Genomic DNA, 26,597 nt, shown 5'->3' with positions numbered 1-26,597 from the left:
TAAGAGAGACGTCGTTTTTGAAGAGAAGGATATCGTGCAATCCTTTGTACTGGATGCCGATCCTATTCCTTCTTCCACATCATTGGAGATCGTGCCTATTGAGTGTGGTCTACTTTCCGCTCATGACATTCCTATAGATTCTTCATTTCCCAGGCCCCCTCCGTGAGGCCTGTTACCTTGCTAGTATCAGCAGACCATGCGGGATTCGGGGATCCTACCATTGGAATTTACTCTAGAGGGACCTAGAAGTTTTGCACGGTTTGCTCCTCAGGCTTCATTTGCGTCGCTGTTTACAGCCGATTACATAGCACATGTTGAGCCAGATACTCGGCAGGAGGCTTTTTAGCATCCTCAATGTTGGCGAGAGTCCATGGAGAAGGAGCTCGAGAGTATTGACCGAAATGAGACTTGGACATTGGTGGATCGTCCAAGCCACAAGAAAGTCATCGGGACAAAGTGGATTTTTAGGAGCAAGCTAAAAGTTGATGGGACTTTAGATAAGTACAAGGCTCGTCTTATTGTGCAAGGGTTTCGACAGAAGGATGGTATTGATTATGAAGAGACCTTTGCTCCTATTGTGCAGTTGACATCTTTCTAGTTGCTTCTCGCGCTAGCCGCTCACCACAGTTGGCCGATGTATCAGATGGATGTCAAGAGTGCCTTTCTAAATGGTTATTTGAAGAAGAAAGTCTATGTGGAGTAGCCACCAGGCTTTCCTTTAGGGAACCCGATTAATAAGGTATTTTGCTTGCAGAAAGCTCTTCATGGGTTAAAGCAAGCACCGCGATCTTGGTTCCATAGGATGGATGAGTTCTTACAGACTCATGGAAACCATTCTACCACTTATTATCCGAACTTATATGTTCGATCTACTGCAAAGGGAATCAACTATATCCTGCTATACGTTGACGACTTACTCATCACAAGCTCAGATTCTGTTGCCCTAGCAGACATTAGGGCAAAGCTTAGTGCTACCTTTGAGATGACAGACCTTGGTTTGTTGAATTATTTTTTGAGGATGGAAGTAGTTTGTTGTGGGGGATGCATTTTTGTGTCATAGCGGAAGTACGCACCAACTAGTGGAACAACACACTTTGGATCAGACACGGCCAGTGGCCACATCTCTTGATCCTACTGTCCAATTGTCGAAGGATACCCTAGGACAACCCTTTATTGCATATATCTATCGCTCTGTTGTAGGAAAACTTCTTTGGTTAATTCACGCTAGGCCAGATTTAGATTACTTAGTTAGCATACTTAGTCAATATTTCAGAGCACCTAGGATGTCACATTGGATTGCATGTCTTCGTGTGTTGCGATATTTACGGTGTACTTATTCTTATGGCCTGACATATAGTTCTGGTTTATGTTTGCAAGGGTACATTGATTTTGATTGGGTAGGAGATCCTGGCACTCAGCGTTGCCATGGTGGCTACCTCTTTACCTTGGGCAGAGCTTCCATTTCTTGGTCAAGCCGTAAGCAGGAGACGGTGGCGGCTTCCACGGTCGAGGCTAAGTATCGGGTTCTCTTCGATGGCACCACCGAGGCCATCTACCTGAGGAGTTTACTAGTGGCACTTTATTTCCCATGCAAGTCTTCCACCGTCGTCTACTGTGACAGCCAGAGTACCATTGCCTTTGTGGGCAATCCGATCATTATACCATAGACGCGGCATGTGGGAGTCCACTTTCATTTTTCCAGAGAGCAGGTTGAGCTAGGAACCATCCGCTTAGAGTTTGTGCCTACATCCGATAGTTTTTCAAATATTTTGACCAAAGCGATCAACCGGCCGATACTTCAGTACCTGTTACCCAAGATCAGTTTGGGTATACCCTCCCCTACTTCCTCAGCTTGACGGGGAGAGGGTACTTCCCTCTTGCTTTCCCTTCCAGTTTGAGAGGGGGTGGCTTCTACTCTTGATAGTGACAGTGATGATGCTTACAGGTTTTAGACATTCATTCATTTATTCTTTTGTATTGTATTATGGAAATTTGTATCTTTGTCCGCACTGTCAGGATGACGTGATTGTAAAAGGGCGCTTGGACAAGTGAACAATTCCCTTGTGAGGGCATTGTCCAAGTGGTATCATTGCATTACATCTTGTATGAGCATGATATCTTGCATTGCTCTTTGCATTACCCCATGCATTGGCATTCTGTTCATGTAAATATGCATTTGTGCAGATTTATCCCTTTTCGGTCTTTTGGAGTGGTTGACTCTGGATCCACCATATTCGTGGCATTACCTATGGCAGACTCCAAGGCAGTTTTTCCTTAGCTTGCTTGCTTGCTTTGCCTGTCTTGCTTGCTTCACATATTTGCTATATCAGCACCCACAACCATTTTCCTTCTTCACCGACACTAGTAATGGTAGGGATAGTATGCTTGTTTTGTGAAGGTCTTGGGTCCGCCATTCTTTATCATTCTTCCATTTGGGGCATGGATACTCAATATAACAAAAACTGATTAGAACCCACACTTAATTCTAAACCTATCAAATTCAGAAAAAAAAAGTCCATAGCTAATTCCATCCGCCTTTGTAGGGCTTGCTAGGCCATTGGGCAGCTGACGTGCACCCTTTGTCCGATGCCCTGTTCTCTCTGGGGTGATCACTTGGGCTCCCTTGGTAAGATTACCATCGCCTCTGTAGTCTTAGTAGGCCACTGGGCAGCCATGTGCACCCTTTGTTCGATGCTCTGGCTACTTTGGGGTGGGACGCCTTGGGTAAAAGATTTTTCTCGTGGCATTGTTGTTGGGCCTGAGAGGGGGTGTTGAGCTAAAAATGCATTAGCTTTGCTTAAACAACCCCAAAACTTGCTTAATTATTGAAGAAACCTTGTTTATTTAAAAGAAACGCAATCCTAGAGAGTTTCTGTGTCCCATAAGCACAAACCCACTTGGAAGGGCCCAAACTTTCTATAAATAAGTATGTTGCCCTCCATTCAGTCTAGAATCTCGTTTTTGCAGATTTTAGGTGTTTCAGCTTGCTGCACACACTGCGTTCGCAGAGCACATCTCAGCCGAAGCTGTCCATTGTTATCTACATCAGTTGATACTTGATTTTCAGTCCTCTTCTCGCAGTTTGGAGCTGATTCCTGCCAGGCGACTGCTGTTTCTGCATAGACTTGTTGCCGTATTGCTTGCCATACCATTTGCAACTTGAGTTCGACAGTTTTCTCTCTCCTCCAGCTGTTGTCGCCCAGCTTCTGCAGGCTGTGCATTGGCAGTTTTCTCTCTCCTACAGGTTGTTCTAACTGCATTTTTAGTCTTTTTCTCTTATGCAGCTTGTCCTGCCTGCATTTTTAGTCTTTGTCTCTCCTGCAATCTGCGTTTTTAATCTCTCTCTCTCTCTCTCTCTCCTCACTGCTGTCTACATCAGATCCAGCTTCTCATTGCTGTGTTTGCTGGTATTCGACATTCGGAGGCTGCCTTGCTATGATTTGGGATCTGTTCAAAGTACGACACAATCTCCAGCTCATTACCCCTGCCTTGATCCTTGAGATACAGGAGTTCGAGGCTCAATATTCATTCACTGCATAGTGTGTTTGCTGCATGAGCATTGTATATTCAGCAGTTATATCACTTCAGTTATTTTCTGTATTTAGAAGGATCGCCACCTATTGCCAAGTATTGTAGAGTCCAAATGCAAGTAGCGAGAGGGATTGGTGATGAGAATGATGCTGAATGAGGGAGGCACCAGAGAGTGGGTAATAGTTGAGGAAGAAGGCACTAGGCACTAGAGAAGCTTTGGAAGGAGTGGCAGCTGTCACGAAGGGTAGACCGCCATGTGGGTGAATGCTGATGGCTGAAATTTGCACAAGAGTGAGGTTGAATGGTGGGCAGCTTGTCTATTTATAGATGATGAAGGATACCCCGAAAAAATTAGGGTTTTGAAGGACCATTGAAACTCTCTTGAATTGTATACTAGTTTTGTATTTTTCATTAATTAAGTGTGTTTTGGGGCTGTTTGAAGATGCTAATCAATTGTAAAGGGTGTTTTAGCTCAACACCCCCTCTCAAGCCCAAAATTGAGCCGAAAGGGAAGGCGTGCAATGTTTACCTAACACCCCCTCTCAAGCCCAAAATTGAGCTGAAAGGAAAGGCGTGCAATGCTTATCCAAAGGCGTCCCATTCCAAAGCAGTCCTAGAGTATTAGACAAAGGGTGCAAGACGGTTGCCTAGTGATCTATTAAGATTATAAAGGCAATGGTTATCTTATCAAGGGAGTCCAAGTAGTCAACCCAGAGAGGATAGGGCATCGGACAAAGGGTGCTCATTATTTGCGCAATGGCCTACTAAGCCCTACAATAACGGATGGAATCACATTGAATTTTTGTGTCTGTGTGCGCGTGTGTGTTTGGTGGGTTGAAAACTCATTTATTAGGCGGTGTCCGATTACGTAACGACCCAAAAGATGGGAGTAGGGATGATATATCCAACACATCACAAAACAATATAAGCTAACCAACTACTCAAGGATGTTGATGATGAGGAAAGGTGATAAAGTATCATGTGAAGAAGGATAGTGGTGTAATCCGCTGGTGAAAACAACTTAGGATCCGTCTAGTGGTGCTCTGCACAATGGGATGCATAGTATGCTACACGCTGAAGAATGCTCATGCAGCATGTCATTGGGACAACATCCCTTGTGGAAAAATTATTCAATTGCCCAAGCACCCTAGTATAAAGATGATAAAATCATGTAGTGCATAGGGGAAGGTACAATAGGAGGGAAGGCCGATATCAAAGATAAGTGCCAAAACTTATAGAATACCAAAAAGGGTAGAAACCTCCTCTCAACTTGGATGGCGATGCCGAAGAAGGAAGAGGAGCGCGAGGATGTCGGTCTTTGTGTGGTGCCGAGAACTATGTGGATGAAGATGATGAATCATCTCTAATGGAAGAGCAAGGATAGAAGACACCGCCATGATAGTATCAAGAGAGATGTTGCATGATCCTCCGCGAGAGGGGAAGCCTCCATCTTGGTAGAAGAGCAAAACTCCAAGTAGATGGAACCATGAAAGGAACGATGTGCAACTCCTATCTCCAATACAAGAAGGACTGGTGCAAACTTGGATGTGAGACCTACATTGAAATACAAAACCTTGCAAAAGAGATCAAAATCTGCAAGCATAGAGGTGAGTAGTAAGATGCTCCAAGAAACAAAATTGAAAATAAAGGAAAGCAAAGCTAAGTGCAATGCAATGAGTATGTATGTATGCAACAAAATTCAAAAAAGGGAAAGGCGAAGGGTGTGGCTACCATCATGTACAACAAGGTGGGGAAGTGGTCCTAGAAGATGCAATGGATGCCCTAGAAATGGATGCATAAATTGCAATAGATGAGCCACTAGCAGACCAATTAGCTAAGCCTTCAAGAGTACTGAAGGAGATAGGTTACTGAGGCTCTCCGTGTGCCATATGTCTAGTAGCCAGTGCGGCAGATAGAGCAAATGGTGCAGTAGTGGGAGGCATAGCTCCATTGGACTGGCCAACGGGAGTGGAAGCATTCACAGCAGTTTGTTGTGGTTTTCTAGGTGGGAGACCTTGGGCCTTTGGTACGATACTCCTCATCCACATGGTCTGACCTTTGACAATGTGTGTGAATTTTGAAACCTATTTTTCTTAGGAATTTGTTGCTAAAGGGGTCATTTTTGGTTGATTTCATCGAAGGAAGGGGTGTCACCCTTGTTTTGGCTTGCCTATGCATCTTGCAAGTTCTTGCCACTGTTGGTTTTCCCTCTTAATGAAGAGGCAACCAACCCTCGCCGCTATAAATGGATGCGTGTGGAAGACTTTTTGTGGACTTGATCGTGTAACCTCACATAACACAAGAACTGGCACTCAAACTCGTAGAAGGTAGGCAATCTAGGTAGTGAGATAATGTTAGCAGTCGTGTGTCTTGTGTGGTCATTTGTGAGCCTTAATTTGAGTTAGATGAGGACGTTAGGAGCTTTGACATTGTATTTTTCTGTTATTTTATGTGTTTTAGACACTTGAGATGGAGGGCACATTAGTGCATTTCTTTTTGTGCATTTTTGGTTTATTTTTATGGGTTTGACCACATTTAGGGTTTTTTCTCTTTTTCACTTATATATAGGCAGCCTGCCCTCCCACTTTCATTATCCATTATCCATCATCGATCCTTCATGATCAGCCAGCCCTCATTCTCCCAGTCCCTTGCTACTGTCTAATGCTCACACTAATACATAGAGCTGCACATTGGGACTGACTTTTGCAGCCTTGTACATGCAGCCATTGCAGTCACATTGTTCCTTCTCTTTATCTCCTTCTCTCCGTGTTCACTCTCCTCTTTCCGTTGTGCACTCTCACATGGTGTCAGAGCCACGCGTGGGAGCCAGAGATCTTGAAGAGGAGCACTCTGTTTTCGGTTCTAGTCATCTTCATTGCCAGTTTGGGGGTAGCAGACTTGTGTTTTGCCTTTGACAAGCTGGGTGGCCTATTTTCAGATCTGCATTTTGAAGGCAGCCCACACATGTGCTGCACATTTAGACCTGCATTTCAGGCAGGCGACACCCTACTCTTGCTGGGTGGCAGGTTTTCTTTACTGGGCAGCAGGTTCTTGTGCTGGGTGGCAGTTTCTCTGCTGAGCTGCACCTCCCATTGGCTGGGGGCCCTTTATGCAGGTTCTGACCTGCATTTTCTGCAGGTGACCCCCCTCACAATTTGTGTTTTGGCTTCTGGGAAATCTTCAGCATTGGGTGGCCTATTGTGGCCTTTTCCAGGCTGGGCATTCCATTTTTTAGTTGGGCGGCCTGTTTTTGTACCGGACAGCCATACTTTAGATGTGGGCAGCATATTTCAGACCTGGGCAACATTTTTCTCGGTTGGACAAGCGGGTAGATTTCTTTCTTTGTTGCACCTCATACTGGCTAGTCTTTGTTGACTAGGGGGACTTCTTTTCAGTGCTGGGTGACCTCTTTTTCAGGCAAGCAGCAGGGCAGATTTGTGTTTATTGCAAGTACACCATTCTGGGCACTCCTGGTACATTACCAGCTGCTGGACTGGCTGCGATTACAGACTGAAGATCTGTTTTCCTTTGCATCTAGTGCTCCCTTTCTCTGCGTGGCATTGTGTGTTTCTTGCGGCATGAGATACTCCCCGTCTACCTTGCCTCTGTCAGTCTCCTTTTGTACCATGGCCTGCAATTGTCCCAAGGACACCTCTTATTGGTCACCTTTGTTCGGTGTAGAGGCCCTTTACGCTCTCCTGTGTATATATTACTTCACACATGTGAATTCACCCTAGCGGGTGTAAGTGTACTGTACCCTAAGTATAAGTACATTCTTTTATTCTTTGTGTGTACCACACTGGTACACACCTATCGGTCGACTCACTCTCACTGTTCAGCACTGTTCAACACCTCGATTGATGTGCATGCTCTCTTTGCTTTTGCTCGTCCTCATCAAACTGGTATCAGAGCCAATGGTTCACACAAGTAGGCAGTTGTGATTGGCAGTCACTGCTGACAATGCAGTTTTCATCATTCGACCAACAGGCGGCAGCTGTGTTACGCCTGCTGCAGGTGTAACAGATTGGTGGGCTGTTGAGGAGCAGGTGACGTGATGGGTCAGGCGCAACTGCACAACGGATCAGACAGGCTGCTGGGGAGTAGTCGACAGGCGACAGGTTGTTGGGTCAAATGGCACACGCGACGCGCACGCAATTAGGACCAATGCGTGACGTAACCGGCACGGTGCGTAAGACGCACACGGCGTCAATAGGCACCAGCGGGGTTTCAGGCTGTGTGACGATTGAAAGTCGCACGATTGGCACACAATGCGGGGCTGGACGGACTGACGGGGAGGTCAACGGCCCCCCTTTTTAATAAATAAAAAGTTTTCAGTCTTTTTTATTTCCCTCTCTTTCGGGTGTTCGCGTGTGTAAGCACAGAGCACAAATTTGTGCTAATATGCTCCTGGAAAGTTGGGGCTTTTTCCAGATTTGGTGCTGGACACATGTTTCAGCGACGGCTGATCCATAAATTGCGGATATTGGGTGAAAGGCCATTACTTACATTAAAATGGCCGTCACAGATGATAACTTGGTTGATATGAAGGGGCTTGATATTGCCTATGTAGTTTGGGAGAAACTCAAGGCTACTTATGAGAATACAAACTCCTGCCAATTAGGTACATCTCATGCGAAAGTTGGTCAACTTGAAGCTTGATGAGTCTAAGCTTGCCTTAGAGCATTTGAATGCTTTCACTGGTATTTTGAGTCAGTTACAGGATGCAAGCTTGTCAACTTTTTCTCCTAAATTGAGGGCTATCTTCTTGCTCATGACCTTGCCGAATTCATGGAAAGCATTGGTCGTGTCATTGAGCAATAACCCGAACTCAACATTTGATGGTGTACGTGGTTCTATTCTCAGTGAAAAGATTAGACGCAAGGCAAGTGGGAAAAACTGTGGATCAGTCTACAATGTAAGAGGAAGAACTGAAAAAAGATCTAATGCTGCAAATAAGAAAAAAAATCGCAGTAAAAGCAAGGAAAAACAGCAAGATGTAACTTGTTATCAATGTGATTGCAAAAGGCATAAAAAGCCCGATTGCAGGTACTTTAAAAGGGAATCAGAACGCAAGAAGCAAAAAGAATGACAAGGATGGGAGCTCTACCCCTAAAGAGATTGAAAAAGCAAATGTGGTATCCGGTGTTGTTATTGAGGAAGTAGAAGAAGATAAAGATGTTGATTTGCTGGTTGCATTTTCTGATCCACATGCTATGATAGTGGAGGACATGTATATCACTAAAACGGATGTGAGGAAATAGAAGAAGATAAAGATGCTGATTTGCTGGTTGCATTTTTAGATCCACATGCTATGACAATGGAGGACATGTATATCACTAAAATGGATGTGATAGATGCTTTGTTGTCGGCTCATGATGGTTTGTCACAATTGTGGATTGTTGACAGTGGTGTTTCATTTCATGTAACTCCATTTTTGGAGTGTTTTTTTCTTATGCATAAGGTAATCTTGGAAAAGTCTACCTTGGCAACAATCATACTTGTGATATTGAAGGAATGGGCACCATATACCTAGCCCTTGAAAATGGTCAGGAATTGATTCTTCATGATGTTAGGTATGTACTTTGCATCAAGAAGAGCTTGCTTTTTGTTGGGTAGCTAGACAATAAAGGTTACTTCACTACTTTTGGTGGTGGAATGTGGAAAATACAAAAAGGGTCTATGCTAGTCACTAGAGGTGGTAAAAAGGAGACTCTATATTATCTCTATTGCAAGGCACTTCTTGGAAAGTTTGTTGCAGTTGCTGAAGTGTAGTCACACATGGAGCTATGGCACAAGCATCTTGGACACATGAGCCAAAAGGGTTTGTAAGCACTATCTTCACTTTGAAGAGTTGATGTGAGAAACTCAAAGCTTGACTTATGTGATGACTGTGTTCTTGGTAAACATGTAAAGAGTCCATTCTCTCATGGAGCCTCTAGGAAGGCATGTATCTTGGATTTAGTTCATTTCGATGTATGTACCATGCCAATAAAAACTCATAGTGGCTTTCATTATTTTGTGTCTTTTATTGATGACCATTCTAGAAAGCTATGGGTTTACTTGCTTAAGCAGAAAAGTGAGGTATTGTATGCTTTTAAAAAGTTTTATGCATTGGTTAGTACTCAAAAGGGTTTAAAATTAATATGCATAAGAACAGATAATGGGAGAGAGTATGTATCTAAAGAATTCAATAAGTTTTGTGATGTCAATGGGATTTAATGGAAGCTTACAACTCCTTACAATCCGTTATCTAATGGTGTGGCTGAGCGAATGAATCGCATGTTATGTGAGAAGATTTGGTGCATGTTGTCCACAACTAATCTCTAGCAATTGTTTCGGGGAGAGGCACTTAAAACCGCAATGCATATTTGCAACCGATCTCCACATCGTGTACTTGAAAGTGGCATCCTTGAAGAGGTTTGGTCTGGCAAACTTGCTTCATATGACCACTTAAGGGTCTTTGACTGCGAATGCTATATATATGTACCTGTTGATAGCAGAACCAAACTTGACATGAAATCTCATAGAGGCATTTTCATGGGTTATGGAGATGAAGGTGAAATGGGTTATAGAGTTTGGGTTCCAAGCATGAAAAAGGTGCTACGCAGCCGGGATATAATATTTAATGAGTTAAAGCTGCCAAAAAATGCCACATCTAATGACTCAGACAAAAAGAAAGTCAAATTTCAACATGATCAGTCACTTGAGCAGCCATTAGCCACTGAAAATTCAGTTTCTTTTGATGCTGATTATGACAATCAGCGTATCATTATTGAGCCAGATGAAAATGGGCAGCAAGGGGATGTTGAACATCAGCTTGAGCACCAAAATCAGCATGCTAAGAATGAATTATAGCAGCTTGAAATTGTATTACAGCAACCTGAACATGCAGTTCAGCAGCCAAACAATGAGGTCATTGACATTCCTTTGGATGTGGATCCATAACTTGACAACAGAGATCATTGGGTAAGAAGGTCTACACGTGTCAGAAGACCTATACAAAGATTTGATCCTTTTTTGGACTGCTTTTTGCTCACAGATGAAGGTGAGCCTCTTACATATAAAGAGGCTTTATCATGTGAATTGAAGAAAAAGTGAGAGCTAGCTATACAGGAAGAAATCAAAATGATACTTGGGATTTGGTTACATTGCCCAAGGATAGGAAAGCCATTCCTAACAAATGGGTTGACAAAATCAAATGTGTGGATGGCAAACCCAAATACAAAGCCAGACTTGTGGCTAAGGGCTATAAGCAAAAGGAGGGCATTGATTTTTAGGAAGTGTTTTCTCTTGTTGTCAAAATGACCGCTCTTCGAGTGTTATTTGCCATTGTAGCATCTACGGATATTGAACTTGATCAGATGGATGTTAGAATTGCATCTACATGGTGATCTGGAAGAAGAGTTGTACACGAAACAATCGGAAGGTTTTGCTATACAAGGAAAGGAGCATTTGGTATGTAAGCTTAAGAGAAGCTTGTATGGTTTGAAACAGGCTCCTAGACAATGGTATAAAAAGTTTCATGCCTTCATGCTTTCACATGGATTTAAAAGAAATAGTGCAGATCACTGCTTATATATTAAGAAGGTTGATGATGGAAGCCTTACCCTTGCCACAATGATGGCATTCAATATCTTTGCCACGTGATTTACTGCGTCTCTTGCCATCATATTTACCCTTTTGCTATGATTTGCCCCTAGTATACAAAGCATTGGAAGACTTACTGGATGCATTGTTTTGCCGATTCATCTCTTCCATAAGTAGAGCACTCTCTATATCAGCATACAAAAGGATTACATTAGAATTGCTCATAGCAGTTGTGAATGTATCCCAACTCTCTGGTAGAGTGCAAAGTAAGAAAGTAGCCTTAAATTCCTCATCAATCATGAACTTCAAGGCAACCAGTTGGCTGAAAACGGAGTTAAAATCACTCAAGTGAGTAGATATTGCTGTACCCTCTTTCATACACAAATCCATAAGCTTTTTCAGCCAATACACTTTGCTTGCAGCACTCCTTTGTGCATACAGTTCTTCAAGTCTAGTCCATATAGCATATGTAGAATTCAAACCTTCAATGTTGAACAGCAAGGCATTAGAAATCGATATCTCTATGGTTGAGTGTGCAAGCTCATTTAACTCATCCCAATCGTCTTGCTCCATGTCTGCGGGCTTTCCCCTTTGGTTTTGATTTGCTTTGCCTGCTTTGCAACAGGATATTGTAGCACTGCTTTTGCCAGATTGCAAAGTTATGTGCGCCTTCAAGCTTCTTTATGTGCATCAGATTACTGCTGTCATTGCTGCCAGCCATGATTTTTAGCCCAAATGTGACAAAAAAACCAGCAAATGCAGGCCCAAACTGTCACCTAAGTGACCAAGGTACAAACAAGTACCAATCAGCAATAAATGACCACGCAGAAGCACAGATTTCAGATATGTAATTAAATTTTCAGAAGCACCAAACCATGTGCTACAGCATTATCCAACTGATTACAGCTGTTCCAAGGGCATATGCATCACATTACATGAGGAATCCCAAAATTTCAGCTGTAATTTCTGTTGTACATGTACCCACGGGCATAAAATTTGGCACGAACTGTCAAAAGCCCCAAAATTTTGTGCTCAAAGCATCAACCACACATCTGCGTTTTCTCTGTCATGCATAGAATAATCCAATTTTGCCAAAATTGAGCAATTTCAGCAAAATCCCCAATATTTATCAAGTGTTGATGTCCAAATTGCATGGAATTCAACCTACATGTAGAAAAAATGACCAAACGCTGCACAAATATTGCCCAAACTGCAAAAGCCCCAAATTGCACGGGGTCCAAGGTGCATCAATGTCGAGAAATTGGGTAAATTTCAGCCCAATTTGTGCTTGTACATGAAAAGCCCTAAATGTCGGAGGCAGAATGTCACAAATTCCTACAAATTTTGAGACAAATTGTCTTGTTCTGCATCACAATCCTCAAATTTGGGAAAAGCCCCAAATTTTCGGGCCAAAATATGCGCAAATCTGAATTTTGTACTTATGTGCGCGAACCTTGGTTAGAAGGGATTTTTCCAAAAAAAAAAAGAAAAAAGAAATACAGGTCCGTTGACCTGTCAGTTGAGCGCCGTGAGCTCCACTGTCGGTTCCGTCCGTGTTGGTCCCGCTTCTCAGTGCTCGCTAGTTCCGCTCCGCTGGTCGTTAGCATTGCAGTCGTTGCATCGTCATCAACTGCCCTGTCACGTGTCAATGGTTGTGCTGGATTGGTCGTGATTGCTGGTCGTCAGTCCACCATGCTGTAATACTGTAGGCCCGCTTGACTGGTTGTCGCCCGTCACTCCATGCTGGAGTCTTTTGCAAGTTATGACCTATTGCTTGTGATAGAATGCCGCCTGATTCAAACACCTCACGACCTGTTCGAACTTCGATAGGTACGAACGTCTCAACCGTAGCTCTGATACCAGTTTGTAGGGACCGGTTAGGCACGGAGATCGAGACAAACAGTGTTACGCGTAGTGAGAGACAGAGAGAGTGAGAGAGAGCAGAATAGAGAGTGAGCACGTTTTAGGTACAATAACGAGAGAGTACCTTAAGGTTTTAAGATAGATATATATGGCACATTTAAAAGGCACGAGGCCTTTATTCCCAACAATGAAGGGTATCTATATTGAGAGCCTCCTCTATTATAGTTAAGATATTGAAAATCATTCGGATCCTACACAACAAAAAAAGAAATAGGAGAGGGTTTTGGCTCATATGGCTCAAAAGTGTTATATGAACCCGACATAGGGTCTGGCTAAGATGAAGGAGATGGATCGCTAGATGTGCCAAATGTCGTGGTCCTTGCGAGATCAGAGAGATGGCTAGTCTCACCAATTGGTCCAGACAGAGTAGTAGCACTTGTTGGAGGGATATAAACCTGACTTTACGTGATGCGTAAGTACTCCTCAAACTCTTCATCTATAAGACGACCAAAATGAGAAGAAGAAAGTGGTAAAGGTGAAGGTGTGGCTACCTCCTCCTTGAGACCATAATGTCTTCTTGGAGCCTGTAAAGGGTGCGTAAGACATTATGAGTTAGAATTGAGTCATGTGTGAGTCTCGCACAGAAACTAGCCTCCACAATCACTGTAGGATACTCTTTAGAAGAGCATCGGGTATGATACCATGTGAAGATATGCTAGGGTTTGCATCGAGGAAACACAGCATGTCCGACCAAGATTGAAACACAAAGACTAAGAAAACGACAAGCAAAACTCAAACCCTAAATCCAAAACACAAAATGCAAATGCAAAACTCAAAACTCAAACACAAAGACAAATACAGAGAGAAGAAACTCTGAAGTGAATGAATGCTGTAAATAAATGTAAGAGTGTACGGAATGCCCAAGGGAAGAGCAATCAAGTGTTGAAGAGTGACGTCCATTGGAGATGGATCCAAGTGTTGGAACCACCATTCGGAGTGTGGAAGACGAGGAAAAACACCAAACGCAGACGTCAGAGAGTTAGGAGATTGAGGTGACTGCAAGATGGTGCCTGAGGAGGAAGGCGATAGCAGAAAGCTGCAAACACATCAATGGTGGAGTTGCTAGGAGAACAGAGAAGTATGCCGGTTGCTGCCATGTGAGGAGAAGACCTAACGTAGGTTGTAGAAGGTCACTTGATGGATGGAGAAGGGCTGCCACCTATCGCTAGAGATTGTAGAGTCCAAAGGCAAGCAGTAAGAGGTGTTGGCAATGACAATGATGCCGAACGCAGCTTGAGGGAGGGCGCCAGATAGTGGGCGACAATTGAGGAAGAAAGCGCTAGGCACTGGAGGAGTTGTTGAAGGAGTGGCAGCAGTCATAAGGGGTAGACAGCCATGTGGGTGATTGCTGATGGCTGAAATCTGCAGAAGAGGAGCGAGGTTGAATAGTGGGCAGCTTGTCTATTTATAAATGTTGAACAGTGCCTTGCAAAATCAGGGTTTTGGGAGACCACTGAAACTCTCTTGAGCCATGCACGAGTTTTGTGTTTTTCATTAAGTGTGTTTTGGGGCTGTTTAAAGATGCTAATTAGCTGTAAAGCGTGTTTTAGCTCAACATGGTCTTCTCAAGCATCAATTAATGACTTTTGTTCCCCAATGAACTTGCTTTGCCTTATACGTGACTGATGTTTTTTGGAGAGGTGGTACATTTTGGTGTTCCATCATTGGCGATTGGCTTTTGAGTTGGGATTGCTATTGGTTGTTTGGGTTTGGATAGAGGACTTGGTTTAGACTTTGTAACTTGTGGTGCTAATTTTCGAAGGATTTGCAAGAGGTTGGCTTTATCATGGCCTTACTAGACTTGGTACCCTAGTTATCTTCACGGAGTAGGCAATGTTTATCGAGGATTCTTCTTCAAGAGCTGTTTTAGCGATAGGTTGGTAGGAGAGCGGGCTCTACAGGTGCCATTCCCCTTCTCTTATACAGGGTCCTCCAAGGCAATTGTTTATTGCTCCGCCCGTTCCTTCTTGTGCACCATCATTTCCATAGGTTCCTTCCCACCCCCCACCCTCTCCTTTGGTGGTTCCCTTGTATTCCCCATCCCCTTCAGAGGTGAACAATATGTGTGATGTGGTTGTGGATTGAAGATTCCTTGGCTTGTAGTGTCTTAGAGGGGGATTCCCAAGATTGTGAAGAGCTTCTTCATTGGTGGTCTATTTTGACGGACCTCATGAGCATTGGCATTCATTCCAGTTGTCACCCTCAAATCCGCATCCTCTACGGCCTTCACCCACATCCAGGATGTGAGAGCAAATGTTAGCAGTCATATTTGTCATGCATTGTCATCTTCTGCTTGTGAGCCTCAGTCTGGGTTAGATGGGGACATGAGGGGCTCTGACTTGTCCGTTGTGTTTTGATGGAGGAGGCAACTCATTCTAGACCATGCATTTCTTCTCTCAGTTGATTTAGGTGTGTTCAAACTGTGTATCAACCCTAGTCGGCTCCAAATGGCTGCCATTTGCCACAGCAGCTGCCACATCAGCATTTTTGTCCCTTGTGTGGGCTGGTCAGCCAGTTTCAGTCATTTTTGTCTATTTATATCTGTGGCTAGTGTGGGGCAGATTCAGTCTTCTTTCTAGCAGGTACATGCACATTCAGATTGTTGCCCCTTCTTCGTCTTCGGTGAGGACTGCTGGCTGCACACTCCACCTCCATCACTGTCACAGTCTCCGTCACCATCACAAACGCTGTCATTGTTATACAGCCTGATCAATCCCCTCATTGACGCCTTGGGCTGCCTGTAGGGATTGATCAGTCCTCATTCTATTCAATTTTCTTCTTTGATTAGTGCATATCATTCTTCTCTTCCTACTTTCTCTTATTCTCTCCTTTTCTCTCTGTGTTTGTGATTCTTTTCTGTTGCGCACTCTCACATTGGCATCATATTGTTGCATTTGTTGTTGCTAGACACCTTCGGAGGATGCCTTCTGTGTTTCGGGATCCATCAGAGTACGACATACTCAATAGCTCATTCTCTTTGCCTCGGTCCTTGAGACACAAGAGTTTGAGGTTTAGTATTCTTCATTGCATAGTGTGTTTGTTGCATTGAGCATTGTATTATATTTAGTATCATTCATTTTCATTCACTCTGTTCATTATCTTTGAGTTACCCTAACCCTAAGACTGTTTCTTTATTAGTTTGTGCTTTGAGTTACCCTAACCCTAAGTGTATTTCTTTATGAGTCTGTGTGTTTGTCGTACGCTTGTGTTGTGTTTTCTATGTTAGAGCCTTTATTTACACCACAATCATGGTTGGTAAACAAGCCACATAGTATCAAAACCTATCCATGTCATGCACCTCGATTGAGGTTTTTGGATCAAGGTAGGTTTTTGACCAATACACTAAAATCCAAGAAAATAGATTTGGGGTGTGGCCAATATCATGCAGCATGAAGATACCTAACACATGGCTCATCCCCATGAGAAAAGCTACCTTGATCAGAATGTAAGAGGATTATAGAAAAGCCATCTATATTGAGGTTCTTGAGGTGGAGTGAGGTACAACTAAGTACTTCTAAGGAGAGGTGTTGGAGATTGTTGGCAGGAGTCAGACATTGCTGAAAGCAAGGTATATTGTAGTGCAATATGAAAAACGTTGGCTAATACTTAGTTATATCTAAATCACTATTTTTTATATTTTCAATGCATTTATGTAGTCCTGTGGATTGTGGTGCTTGTAGTGCTTCCCTAAGAAATTGAAAACAATTAAAGTAGCAAACTCAAGGTAAGCTGCTGCAACTTTACCATCTCTCCCGCGGTATTGATCAACTATATTGAAGATTATACTATTGTAACCTTAATATTGTGTTCTTAAAACTGGAAAGAAATGAGGGGATTGAGGCCCGAGACTCATTCATTAGCCCTACTATCAAGTCTCCCGATGTGTTAAGAAGAATCATTCCACTTCACTATACCCAATGTGGCTATAGCCTGCACATCCTCTACAAGTGAATCTCAACCCACCTCTCATTCTCTATCATAGGGGTTTCTGTCTCCAAATTCAATGATTTCCCATGAGTTCACAGCAAACAATGCTACTACATTGAAGGTGATCTATCGTTAGTACACAACAAAATGGAATGCTTCCTAGAGTGATGGATTGTATAGTTTCTCAAGCTTCACCCTCTAGTGTCCCCCATCCAAAGTCATCCCTTGGAAGTTGGGAGTGCAAGTATTCTATGCCATGGTGCTCAATGAAAATGCACTAGTGCTCCATAAGCCTAGCCCAATATTGTCATACATGGAATGATCAAGGTGATGAACACCTTGTGTAGTGTAGAGCTTTCAACACGTGAGTGCAATTTTAAGGATAACCAATCATGTGTATTGAAGGTCTTGAAGTTAAGGTCCAGAAACCCTTTTGGGTTCTCTTAACTTGCTTTTCTCTTGGTCAACAACTCCTTAATGTGATCTGAGAAAAACTCATTAAAAACTTTAGCACATGCAAGGCCTTTCATCTCTCTCACAAGCAATTGGTACCCTTGTGGTATTTCTTTTCACATTAATTTCAGAAATTGTTATGAATGGAATAGACTAAATCTTCGATAAATCTTTGATAGATGGTGGGCCACACCACAAACTCACCGAGATCTCAAGGAATATATCTGAGTTTCTACAATAGAGTTTCCAATCCTCAACAAATCTAGCACAATTCCATACAATTCTGAAATCAATTACTGCTCTCCATAATCAACAACCCTAAAATTCAATTTGCCCCTTGATTCCCACAATCTGGGATATGCAAAAATTGAATCTTCTCCAGCTGCATGCAAATCAGCCCCATTGTAGACGACTTGATCTTACCAAATAAACCTTTTTCATAAATAAACCTTGTTAGGGCTGTTTTTGTGGAGTAGAATGAGGCCAAATGCGTGATAATTTTGTGTTAATGTAGGTCCTTAATTTGGTGACTCAACAAAGCACAGCAATGAAGGGTTAGAAGAGCGTTTGACCACAAATGCATAATCTGCCTGTATATCCCATTGAGCTATATTTGGTACCTTATCCTTCGCACTGACGTGGTCTTTCTGACGAGTATGCTTGCCTATTTCTTCTTCTCAGTGGTGGCAATGTGGATGTGGCATCAATCAATGAGGTGATTGGGTTTCCTGCAATAGTTGCATCCCTTTTTCTTCTTTTCTTCATCCTTTGCAACACTATAATTCGAGGATGTCTCTGGGAGGTTGCAAATGCCTGATTCCCTAAAACCATGGAGGTGAGCTGATGGAGTCAAAGACATTGGAAATGACTTTGAGAGTGTTGTATGTGACTGGATCCCAAATCATCGGAAATGACTCAAAACAGGATGGGAGATAGGGAGGAATTGCCATCACTTGTGACTATATAGTCACATGGAATGGGATGTGGTATGGAAAGAAGCTACCATCCCCACAATCCTCAAGTCCAAAAATGATCATCACTTCTAACTGTGTGCCAAATGCAGCTGCCAACTCAATGTATATTTTTCTTTTCGATTTTTTTTTTTTGGGCTGTATTTGGAGTTAATTGCGGCCTTAATTTTACTTGCTCAATGATAAATGCACATACATGCATGTGCACGTGCACACACATGAAAACTTCTATTATCTAGGATAGTAATGCACCCTGATAAGCCCAATTCATGGGGCGATTCTCTGAATGCTTGGTATATGAGGTGCCAATTACCTACCCTAATGGAACAAGTTCCAAAGGTCCTAGATAAATAGTCACCATTATCTTCTATTTTAGTTCTACTATTGGCTAGAATATGATGATGTCTAGGAAGGTCTTTGAGTTTATTATAAAAGAATGCTATACTCTAACATCAATCTTATTCTACTTTGATGGCAAACTGTAGTGCTTTTAACATCTTGTGTTCTCTCTTAAACATGTGGATGACAGAAGGAAGTCCTGTAGGCTACCAAACACATAACAAGAAGCTGAAGAACATGGACAGTGTTGAGAACAAAAGAAACCTGCCTGCCGTTTCTACTGCCTTAATTGTGGGGTCTGCTCTTGGTTGCCTGGAACTTGCTGTATTGACAATGCTAGCTGGGCCAATTTTGGATGTTATGGGGGTCCCTGTGGTATGTTAATATTTTTGATATTTTCTTCTGAAGCTAGCAGCTGCACATAATAGCTTGCAGAGTTGGTTGGCGTTTGTGCTGGAATTTTACACTTATTCTTCCTTAATGTGCAGAGTTCTAACATGCGGCTGCCAGCTGAACAGTATTTGGCATTGCGTGCAGTGGGTGCTCCTGCTGTTGTTGTATCTTTAGCTGTTCAGGGTGTTTTCCGTGGTTTTAAAGATACAAAAACACCATTATATGCTACAGGTGGGCTTTAAGATTTTGTGCTCTCAGATAAGTTTGATACACTGCTTTTTGTTTTGTATTTTCAGCTTGAAACGTACTGATGATTGCTTTGTCAAGGAAAATTGTGCATATTTCATATGTTTGTTGAGCTCATTTCCTAGTGAAATCTATTGAGTTCGGTATCCTTTTGGTTGCAGCTTCTGGAAACATTGTAAACATGATTCTTGTTCCGATTCTGATGTTCTCACTTGGATATGGGGTTAGCGGAGCAGCAGTTGCCACTGTCATATCTCAGTTAGTATTCTCACACAAGTCAAGACCACAAAGGCAAATCCTGAATACTCAGGAATGCAGAAGAAATAAAACCAGCTAGAGTCACCCCTTGCTTTGTTTTGAAGCAGGTTTCATGAAATATGTTATGTTTGAAAGTAATATTTCGAACCAACACAAGTAAATATGAAGATTAGCTTATTTTAAAAGATCTAGGCACTTTGCTACACAATTGAGTCACCCCTCATGTATCTTGCATGTACTGGCCATGTAAATATATGCAGTATTTAAAAAAGCATCAAAATACTCACTATATGCATATGTAATGCATCACAAATGTCACATTACAGGGGACAGCTTTAAGCCTTGAGTGATAAGAAAATAGAATACAATACAATTCCAGCAAGCACAAACACTTCAACAATGGAAGTAATAAAATAGGCATTTGAATGCAGGCTCAATGGTGAGTTGATGAATACTTCTCTCTTCCTATACTCTTGTTCAACTTTCTTGCTTTGTCACATGGTTGGCATAGCCAACTTTTTAGGAACGCGTCTTGTCAAGCTCACAGTGAGCAGACTAATAGCATACAGTGAACACGTCTTGTCAAGCTCACAGTGAGCAGACTAATAGCATACATGCCATTAGTTCTTAAGCTACTAGTAAGCTATTCCATGACACATTGTGTCATATCAATCATTTCACTATATCATCATCCTCTGATCTTCACATGAGATACAAGTGAGTCAACATTGTGGGTTGCACACACAAACCTCTTCGTGTGACATGTCGTATGTGATACCATAGTGCATCGCATGTCATACATCAGGTCATTCTTTGTGTCACTGGCAACCGCATTAGGCTTTTGGTTTTGGATACACAGTAGGGTTAATGTTTTTGATTGATTTGTGATGTGTAGAGGAAAACCCAGTCCATATACAATAAACTCTAAGCATTCACAGTGTTCACACATTGTCCTTCGATTGGGGTGTAAATTGGGAGGCCACAACATTTCTGGCGTACAATAAATGCCTTTATCTTTGATTCGACATTTGTCACAATGGGCATATTGGTTTCATAAGGGGTTAAGTATTGTGGCACATGGCTTCTATGATATGGATGGGTGTTGTAATTTTTGACTAGATTTTCTTTGTTTTTATTTTAGGTAAACTGAGAGCACAAAACATAGAATCTTATATTTATAGTCCAGACTTTAAAAAAAAAGATCCTTATTTTCCTCGTTAGATTCACATACCTGAACTCCCACAAGAGGGGGTGCCTCCTTTTCAAATATCAGCAAAAAAATTCTTTTTATCATGTGCATTTTTAACTTAATAAGGGCATCCTGCAGGTATCTAATTGCCTTGATATTATTGCTGAAGCTAAACAAAAAAGTTGTACTTCTACCACCCAAGTTGAGTGATTTGGAGTTCAGTCGCTTTCTGAAAAATGGTAACTGTCCTTTCTGCAAATAAATTGTCCTTTTTATGATACCATAGAATATTATGGCACGTCATAGGTATTCCATGGCCTTATTCAGCCAAAGCCATTAAGGCTAATAGGGGCTCGTCTTTATATGCTTACATGCTAGTATCTGGTTGATGGTAGGGTAAAGCCGTCAAGGCTAATAGGGGCTGGTCTTTATATTAAGATCTTTGGGTATTACTTATGAGGGTTTTACTAAACTGCTTCTTACACTAGTTATTTTACAATCTAATGGCTGCGATAATGACATTTATATGCCTTCCTTTTAACTTTCAAATTTTGGAAGAATAATATTTTTTCTAATACGTATCCAAACATTTTGCAGGTGGCCTTCTACTTGCTCGTTCTGCTGCAGTGATGCTAAGCTTGACGTTGGCTACATCCCAGGTTGCTAGATTAGGTGCCATTCCAATGGCAGCACACCAGATTTGCATGCAAGTTTGGCTTGCGACTTCCCTTCTTTCAGATGCAATAGCGCTCGCTGGTCAGGTACTAGTTGCTATCTGGTGTACAAATACTTCTGCCAGAGAGTATGCATTAGCCAATGTAACCTGGTATTACTATGCCCACTAAGTCTTGAGAATATGATAAAGGAATTTCTGGAGGTGAAATGTCGGGAGAAGTGATCCAAAGACTTAAAACTTGCATGACCCTTGATAGAAGTTTCACCAAATTTTTCAAAAAATCATGGATGCAGGCTATTATAGCTGGTGCTTTAGCGAAAGGGGATGTTGACCTTGCCAAAAATGCTGCTTTTAGGACGTTACAGGTAAGAGATTCAAAACTTCCCTACTTTGTATTTTCGAGTAAGATGCTGCCAGTGACAACAAAGGAGCATTACAACTGCTATTGATCAGTGGTTCAACATTGTGATCTAGATATGGAAATTTTCTTGTGCAGTTGGGCTTTGCCTTTGGTTTCTTGCTCTCGATATTACTTGGTGTGGGTTTGAGCACGTTTTCTAAGGTCTTCACAAGTGATACTGCCGTTTTGGCGTTCCTGGCTCTTGGGATTCCAGTAAGCATACTGCCTTGTACAGCTTCTCCTGAACAGTCCTTCTGAATCCAGTACTGATAGTACTTCTTTTCCTTGTAGTTTGTGGCGGGCACACAGTCAATAAATTCCATAGCATTTGTTTTTGATGGTCTTCATTTTGGAGCATCGGACTTTGCATATGCAGCTCACTCTATGGTCAGACTGCTCAGTCGTTAGTGTGCTCCAAATAATACTAAAGATTGTTCTTCTCTTGTATCTTGTTTTCATTTGGGCTACTTCTGAAGCTTGTTGTGTATATGCATTTTCAGATCATTGTTGCAGTTATAGCCTCAGTATTTATGGTTATAGCAGCACAATTATGGGGCTTTGTTGGTGTATGGGTTGGTCTCACCATTCTTATGACATTAAGAATGTTTGCTGGCTTTCTCAGGTAACAGAATAACCCTCCAAAACTTCGAAGATGCAATTCTTCAGAAGATGGAAAATTTTTGATAAACTCAGTATTAACAGGTCTATTTTTGTGTGTCCTGTTCTTTTCATGCTTATGTGCAGGATTGGCACAGCCAGTGGACCATGGAAAATTTTGAAGTGAATGTACAAAAGTTGGCATACACCTGTACCATAGGCAAGCCATTTAACTGTATTTACTGAATGACAGTTGACCTTTGACCCTGAAATCATTTCATGGATCAGATTTGTTTTTTGAATTTTCCGCCTCTGCAGATGATTGATGAGACTGTAAATTCACATTGACAATTTGGAAAAGAAACCAACCACACACTCTAGTTGGGATGATACTAAGCAGGCAATCTGGACAACAAATCAATCAGCCACTCTAGCAGAAAAATGGCTGGATCTATTCGCTGATGAGGAACAAATGATATGTCACTGTGGTCTCTGCCTCCAATCAAGGCCATGTATGTTCTGATTTCATCCATTCTCAGATTTTCTCAAGTATGTAAAGCATCTAAGTGGAGGTGCTCTTCTTGGCCTACATGTTGCAGAGTGGGATTTTGTACTCTGCATCAGTTTATGGGGATATGTTCAATGAGATGGCTGTCCACAATCATAGATAGTTGAAATACAAGCTTAATATTACAATACCTCTTTTTTTTTCATAAATACAATGTGTCTGTCTCTCTGTGCACCACCAAACCAGCAGAGCCTGGGATTGCCTCCTTTCAAACACTGATGAAGAACCTCTCACTAAAGAATTATTACGTAAGCAAACACGGACAGTCGACAGCCTCCCAGAGGTCAAAAGGACATGGGAAAGCTTGTTGGGATTTAGATATGTTTGTCATGTGAAGGGCACAGAGAGGAAAGGAAGGCAGAAATAAAGAAAGAGGTTGGTGGACTGCTAAGGCACTGATGTGCAATGTTGAAGCATGAGATGCAGAACTATGTACAGCTAGAGATGCAAGTGGCAGTTCACAGAGCTACTGAAGGAATTAACAGCTTGCAAACAGAGGTTAGAAACACAAAAAGATGAACAAATGAAAATGCAAGTAGCAGGTGCTCTTATTAAGGTGGAAATTAAAAAGGAGATATAGGAAGAGATGCAAGAACAACTAGATGCCTGCATGGCTGAGAAAGATAACATCATCCCTCAACTACAGGGGCAGTTAAAAACTTGCACAGAGGCTAGAAGCACAAAAAGACAAACAAAGCACAGCCATAGCAAAGCAAGTGCAGGAATAACTGAAAGAACTTAAGGCTCACGTGGAGAAAGGAGATGAAATCCTTTGCAGAGGTAACAAAGCCAACAATGGCAGATCTAGATGAGAATGCAACATGCGAAGATGTAGTTATGAAGCACAAGGGCATGTGTCAACACAGTGGAGGCTATGAATGAAACGCTTGAAGAGACATGCAAGGGCCTTGCATGTGCAGTCATGGGCTGGGATGAGAAGGGCAGCACCCAAGAAGATGCTAACATGCTAAGCACGAAAATGGGTGCACCCAAAGGCTTCTGTATGGATGCTTGGAGAGTTGGTAACACTGACAATAAGACCCGTGCCTTAATCTTGCAGGCCCTTACTTTAAAAGGTGAAGAAATATAGCGAGATGATCTCAACCATGCTCAATTGGCCCATAGAAGGGGCACACATGCTACATGTCTTAGAGGCAAGAAAGGAGGGGAAATGAACAATCTATCGAGATGGTAGAGTCATCATCAAGGCACACCATTCAACAGAACAATGTAAGGCCTATGAGAGCTTGAAGTTATATGCATGGAATAACAATGGATCTCTAAGAGTAAATAGAAGATACTTTGAAGGCACATTTAAAGGAAAGTTATTGTAATGCACATAGAGACACATTGATGTATAGGTAGCAGATTACCATCAGTGCAAGGTTACAGATGGGAGTTTGAGTGTACTGTCCGTAGATATACATGTCTGGAGGAGTAAGAGGATCTGGAGGGGTGGCAGTGCTGTACAGGGATAGCCCTTAGATATACTACATAGGGATGTGGATGCACGAATCTTGTGGATTATAGGGTGAATGCACAGACCCCAAGACATGGGTATGGCGATACGCTATTGCCCACTTGCATATTCTAGATATTCAAGCCAAGGGGAATTCTCCACACATCTTCTTATAAAGACATGGATGCTTCTTCACTAGGAGACATTTATTAGTAGGGAATTTTTGTTTCTGGACAGGTCATGACCAATCAACCATCTACATGGCAACATGGCAAACGGTCTTAAGTATAGTGAAAATGAAGCATGTATGCAACGCACAGCCCAAGCTAAGGGAGATCTGATCAATGGGGGACATTTTCTTGCCTTGGAAAGTGCACATGGTCCAATGGTTTTTAGTGGGTTGGCTCGTTCGCTGAGTTCAGATGCACTGACCTGCTAAAACAAGTGAGGGGCTAGTGCAATGGACTAGGCTCAATTTTCTGCAGATTGTTTAGGAGTTACCATGTCAGATGGACCTACTGGAATAGTAGCAGAGCATGTATGCTTGGCTTTCACACTTACAGTTCCACAAAAGATGACATGGACGTATATCCTTGTTTCAATAACAAAAACATCACTTCACCAAAGATACATCCAGAATATAATGCGGTACAGTGTTTACGAAGTATTTCTGGAATCGGACAACAAAAAGACATGGAAGATGCGGTAAGAAAGAGGGCTACTCACCGCTGTTACAACCCTCAGCATGCATATGGAGAAAAACCTCTAAGATTCTTAGGGGCAATCCTTCATACCACACCCCATAGCAGTCCAATCGGCTATATGTACCCTCGTCAAGGGCAGAATGATTTTAGGATGCCATTGATAGATCGCAAACAAGAAAGGTTCATGATTACGATAGTCTAGTTATTGAGCATTTCTCACATGCTCATGATGCATCGTCTCTGCTCTTGGTTTGAACATGTAATAGAGCTTTGTGAAGGCTTTCCAGGTAGTTGGATTAACAACACTATTGAGACCACTCTTCAAGAGTGGAGACCCTATGATACCTAGCAATTACATGACTATCATGATTGGTAATTGCCTAGGTGAAATATCTTCGGGTCTCCAAGATTAGCGGAGATTATACATCCTTGGACCATGTGCTTATGCCCAAAGCCATCATTGAGGAGGGATGAGCATTGTGGAAAGACATTATATTGTTGCTTTGTGGACTTTAGAAAAGCTTTTGATGTAACACCACAAGTCACATTGATGAGAAGTATGCAAGACTTTGGAGACCTTGACAAGCTATAGTGGTAGATACATACACTTTACATGAGACCATGAGGTAGGTTGTGAGCACTGAAAGGGTTGTCAGAGAGAGTGACTCTGTGAGACTGCAAACTAAATGTCATACCTCATGATGCATACATAAATCAAGCATCCAACAAGCTACTAACAGAGGGCAGTTGCATTGAAACATGGCTAAGACCTTGACAACGACACCTGGAGAGATATGTGTCAGTGCCATTTGTCCAAGAAATACAAGTAACTACATTAGCACAGGCATCACTTGCATGGCTTAATAAGACCCTAGAGTTCTAGTTTGGTATCGGTTGATGTGCATCAAAAGAGGAAGACTAAGAATTGCTCAAGAAAGTCTCAAACTAAGACTACATTTCACTTGACCAACATTTGTGAGCATTGTTACATCACTCTTGAGAAACGTGAGTTGAGAATAGGAGCAAAGAAAATGCACGAAAATCACACAACGTACGTAGCTAACAACTAAATCCAAAAGGGGACTAAGACTTGGGGTTATGCAATAGTTTCAAGTGTATAAATCATTCATGGTTCTTAATTATCTTGATAACGTAGCACATGTTTTTAAACTTTAATTTGTGTGAGGATTACACAAATTAATTGAGAAGCTTGATTGAGTACCATTGTCACAAAAAGTGCATTACATCCAATCACTTATGGAAAATCGAAAGGTTGCTTGTGCACCTTGCACTAATGATTGCACAATATTCAAGAGATTGTTTTGCCACAAAAAGAAGTATGAAACTCAATGAGAAAATTGAAGAAATCACAAAAT

General features: G+C 42.0%; 1 protein-coding gene across 8 annotated transcripts in view; it reads left to right on the top strand.

Annotated features, from left to right (window-relative positions):
- Nucleotides 1-26,274, top strand: part of LOC148035412 (protein DETOXIFICATION 42-like) — a 74,538-nt gene extending 48,264 nt beyond the window's left edge. For 7 of the 8 annotated variants that reach the window (XM_087680416.1, XM_087680415.1, XM_087680412.1 and 4 more), the window contains 11 exons: nt 18,922-19,106; nt 19,220-19,355; nt 19,532-19,628; nt 20,956-21,056; nt 21,415-21,578; nt 21,787-21,858; nt 21,990-22,106; nt 22,185-22,280; nt 22,394-22,515; nt 22,638-22,710; nt 22,809-26,256. In XM_087680416.1, the coding sequence (XP_087536542.1) occupies nt 18,922-19,106; nt 19,220-19,355; nt 19,532-19,628; nt 20,956-21,056; nt 21,415-21,578; nt 21,787-21,858; nt 21,990-22,106; nt 22,185-22,280; nt 22,394-22,515; nt 22,638-22,677 (1,130 nt within the window). In that variant the 3' untranslated portion in view covers nt 22,678-22,710; nt 22,809-26,256. Of the gene's footprint in view, nt 1-18,921; nt 19,107-19,219; nt 19,356-19,531; nt 19,629-20,955; nt 21,057-21,414; nt 21,579-21,786; nt 21,859-21,989; nt 22,107-22,184; nt 22,281-22,393; nt 22,516-22,637; nt 22,711-22,808 lie in introns of all 8 variants that reach the window. The other variant, XM_087680418.1, reaches the window with a different exon arrangement.
- The last annotated feature ends 323 nt before the right edge of the window (nt 26,275-26,597 follow it).

This window comes from Lygodium microphyllum, chromosome 6 (genome assembly GCF_053477565.2).
Source record: "Lygodium microphyllum isolate KBCC chromosome 6, Lygodium_microphyllum_v1.1.10, whole genome shotgun sequence".
NCBI classification, from domain to species: domain Eukaryota; kingdom Viridiplantae; phylum Streptophyta; class Polypodiopsida; order Schizaeales; family Lygodiaceae; genus Lygodium; species Lygodium microphyllum.
Note: the sequence above shows the minus strand (reverse complement) of the source record. Positions and strands in the feature narration are given on the sequence as shown.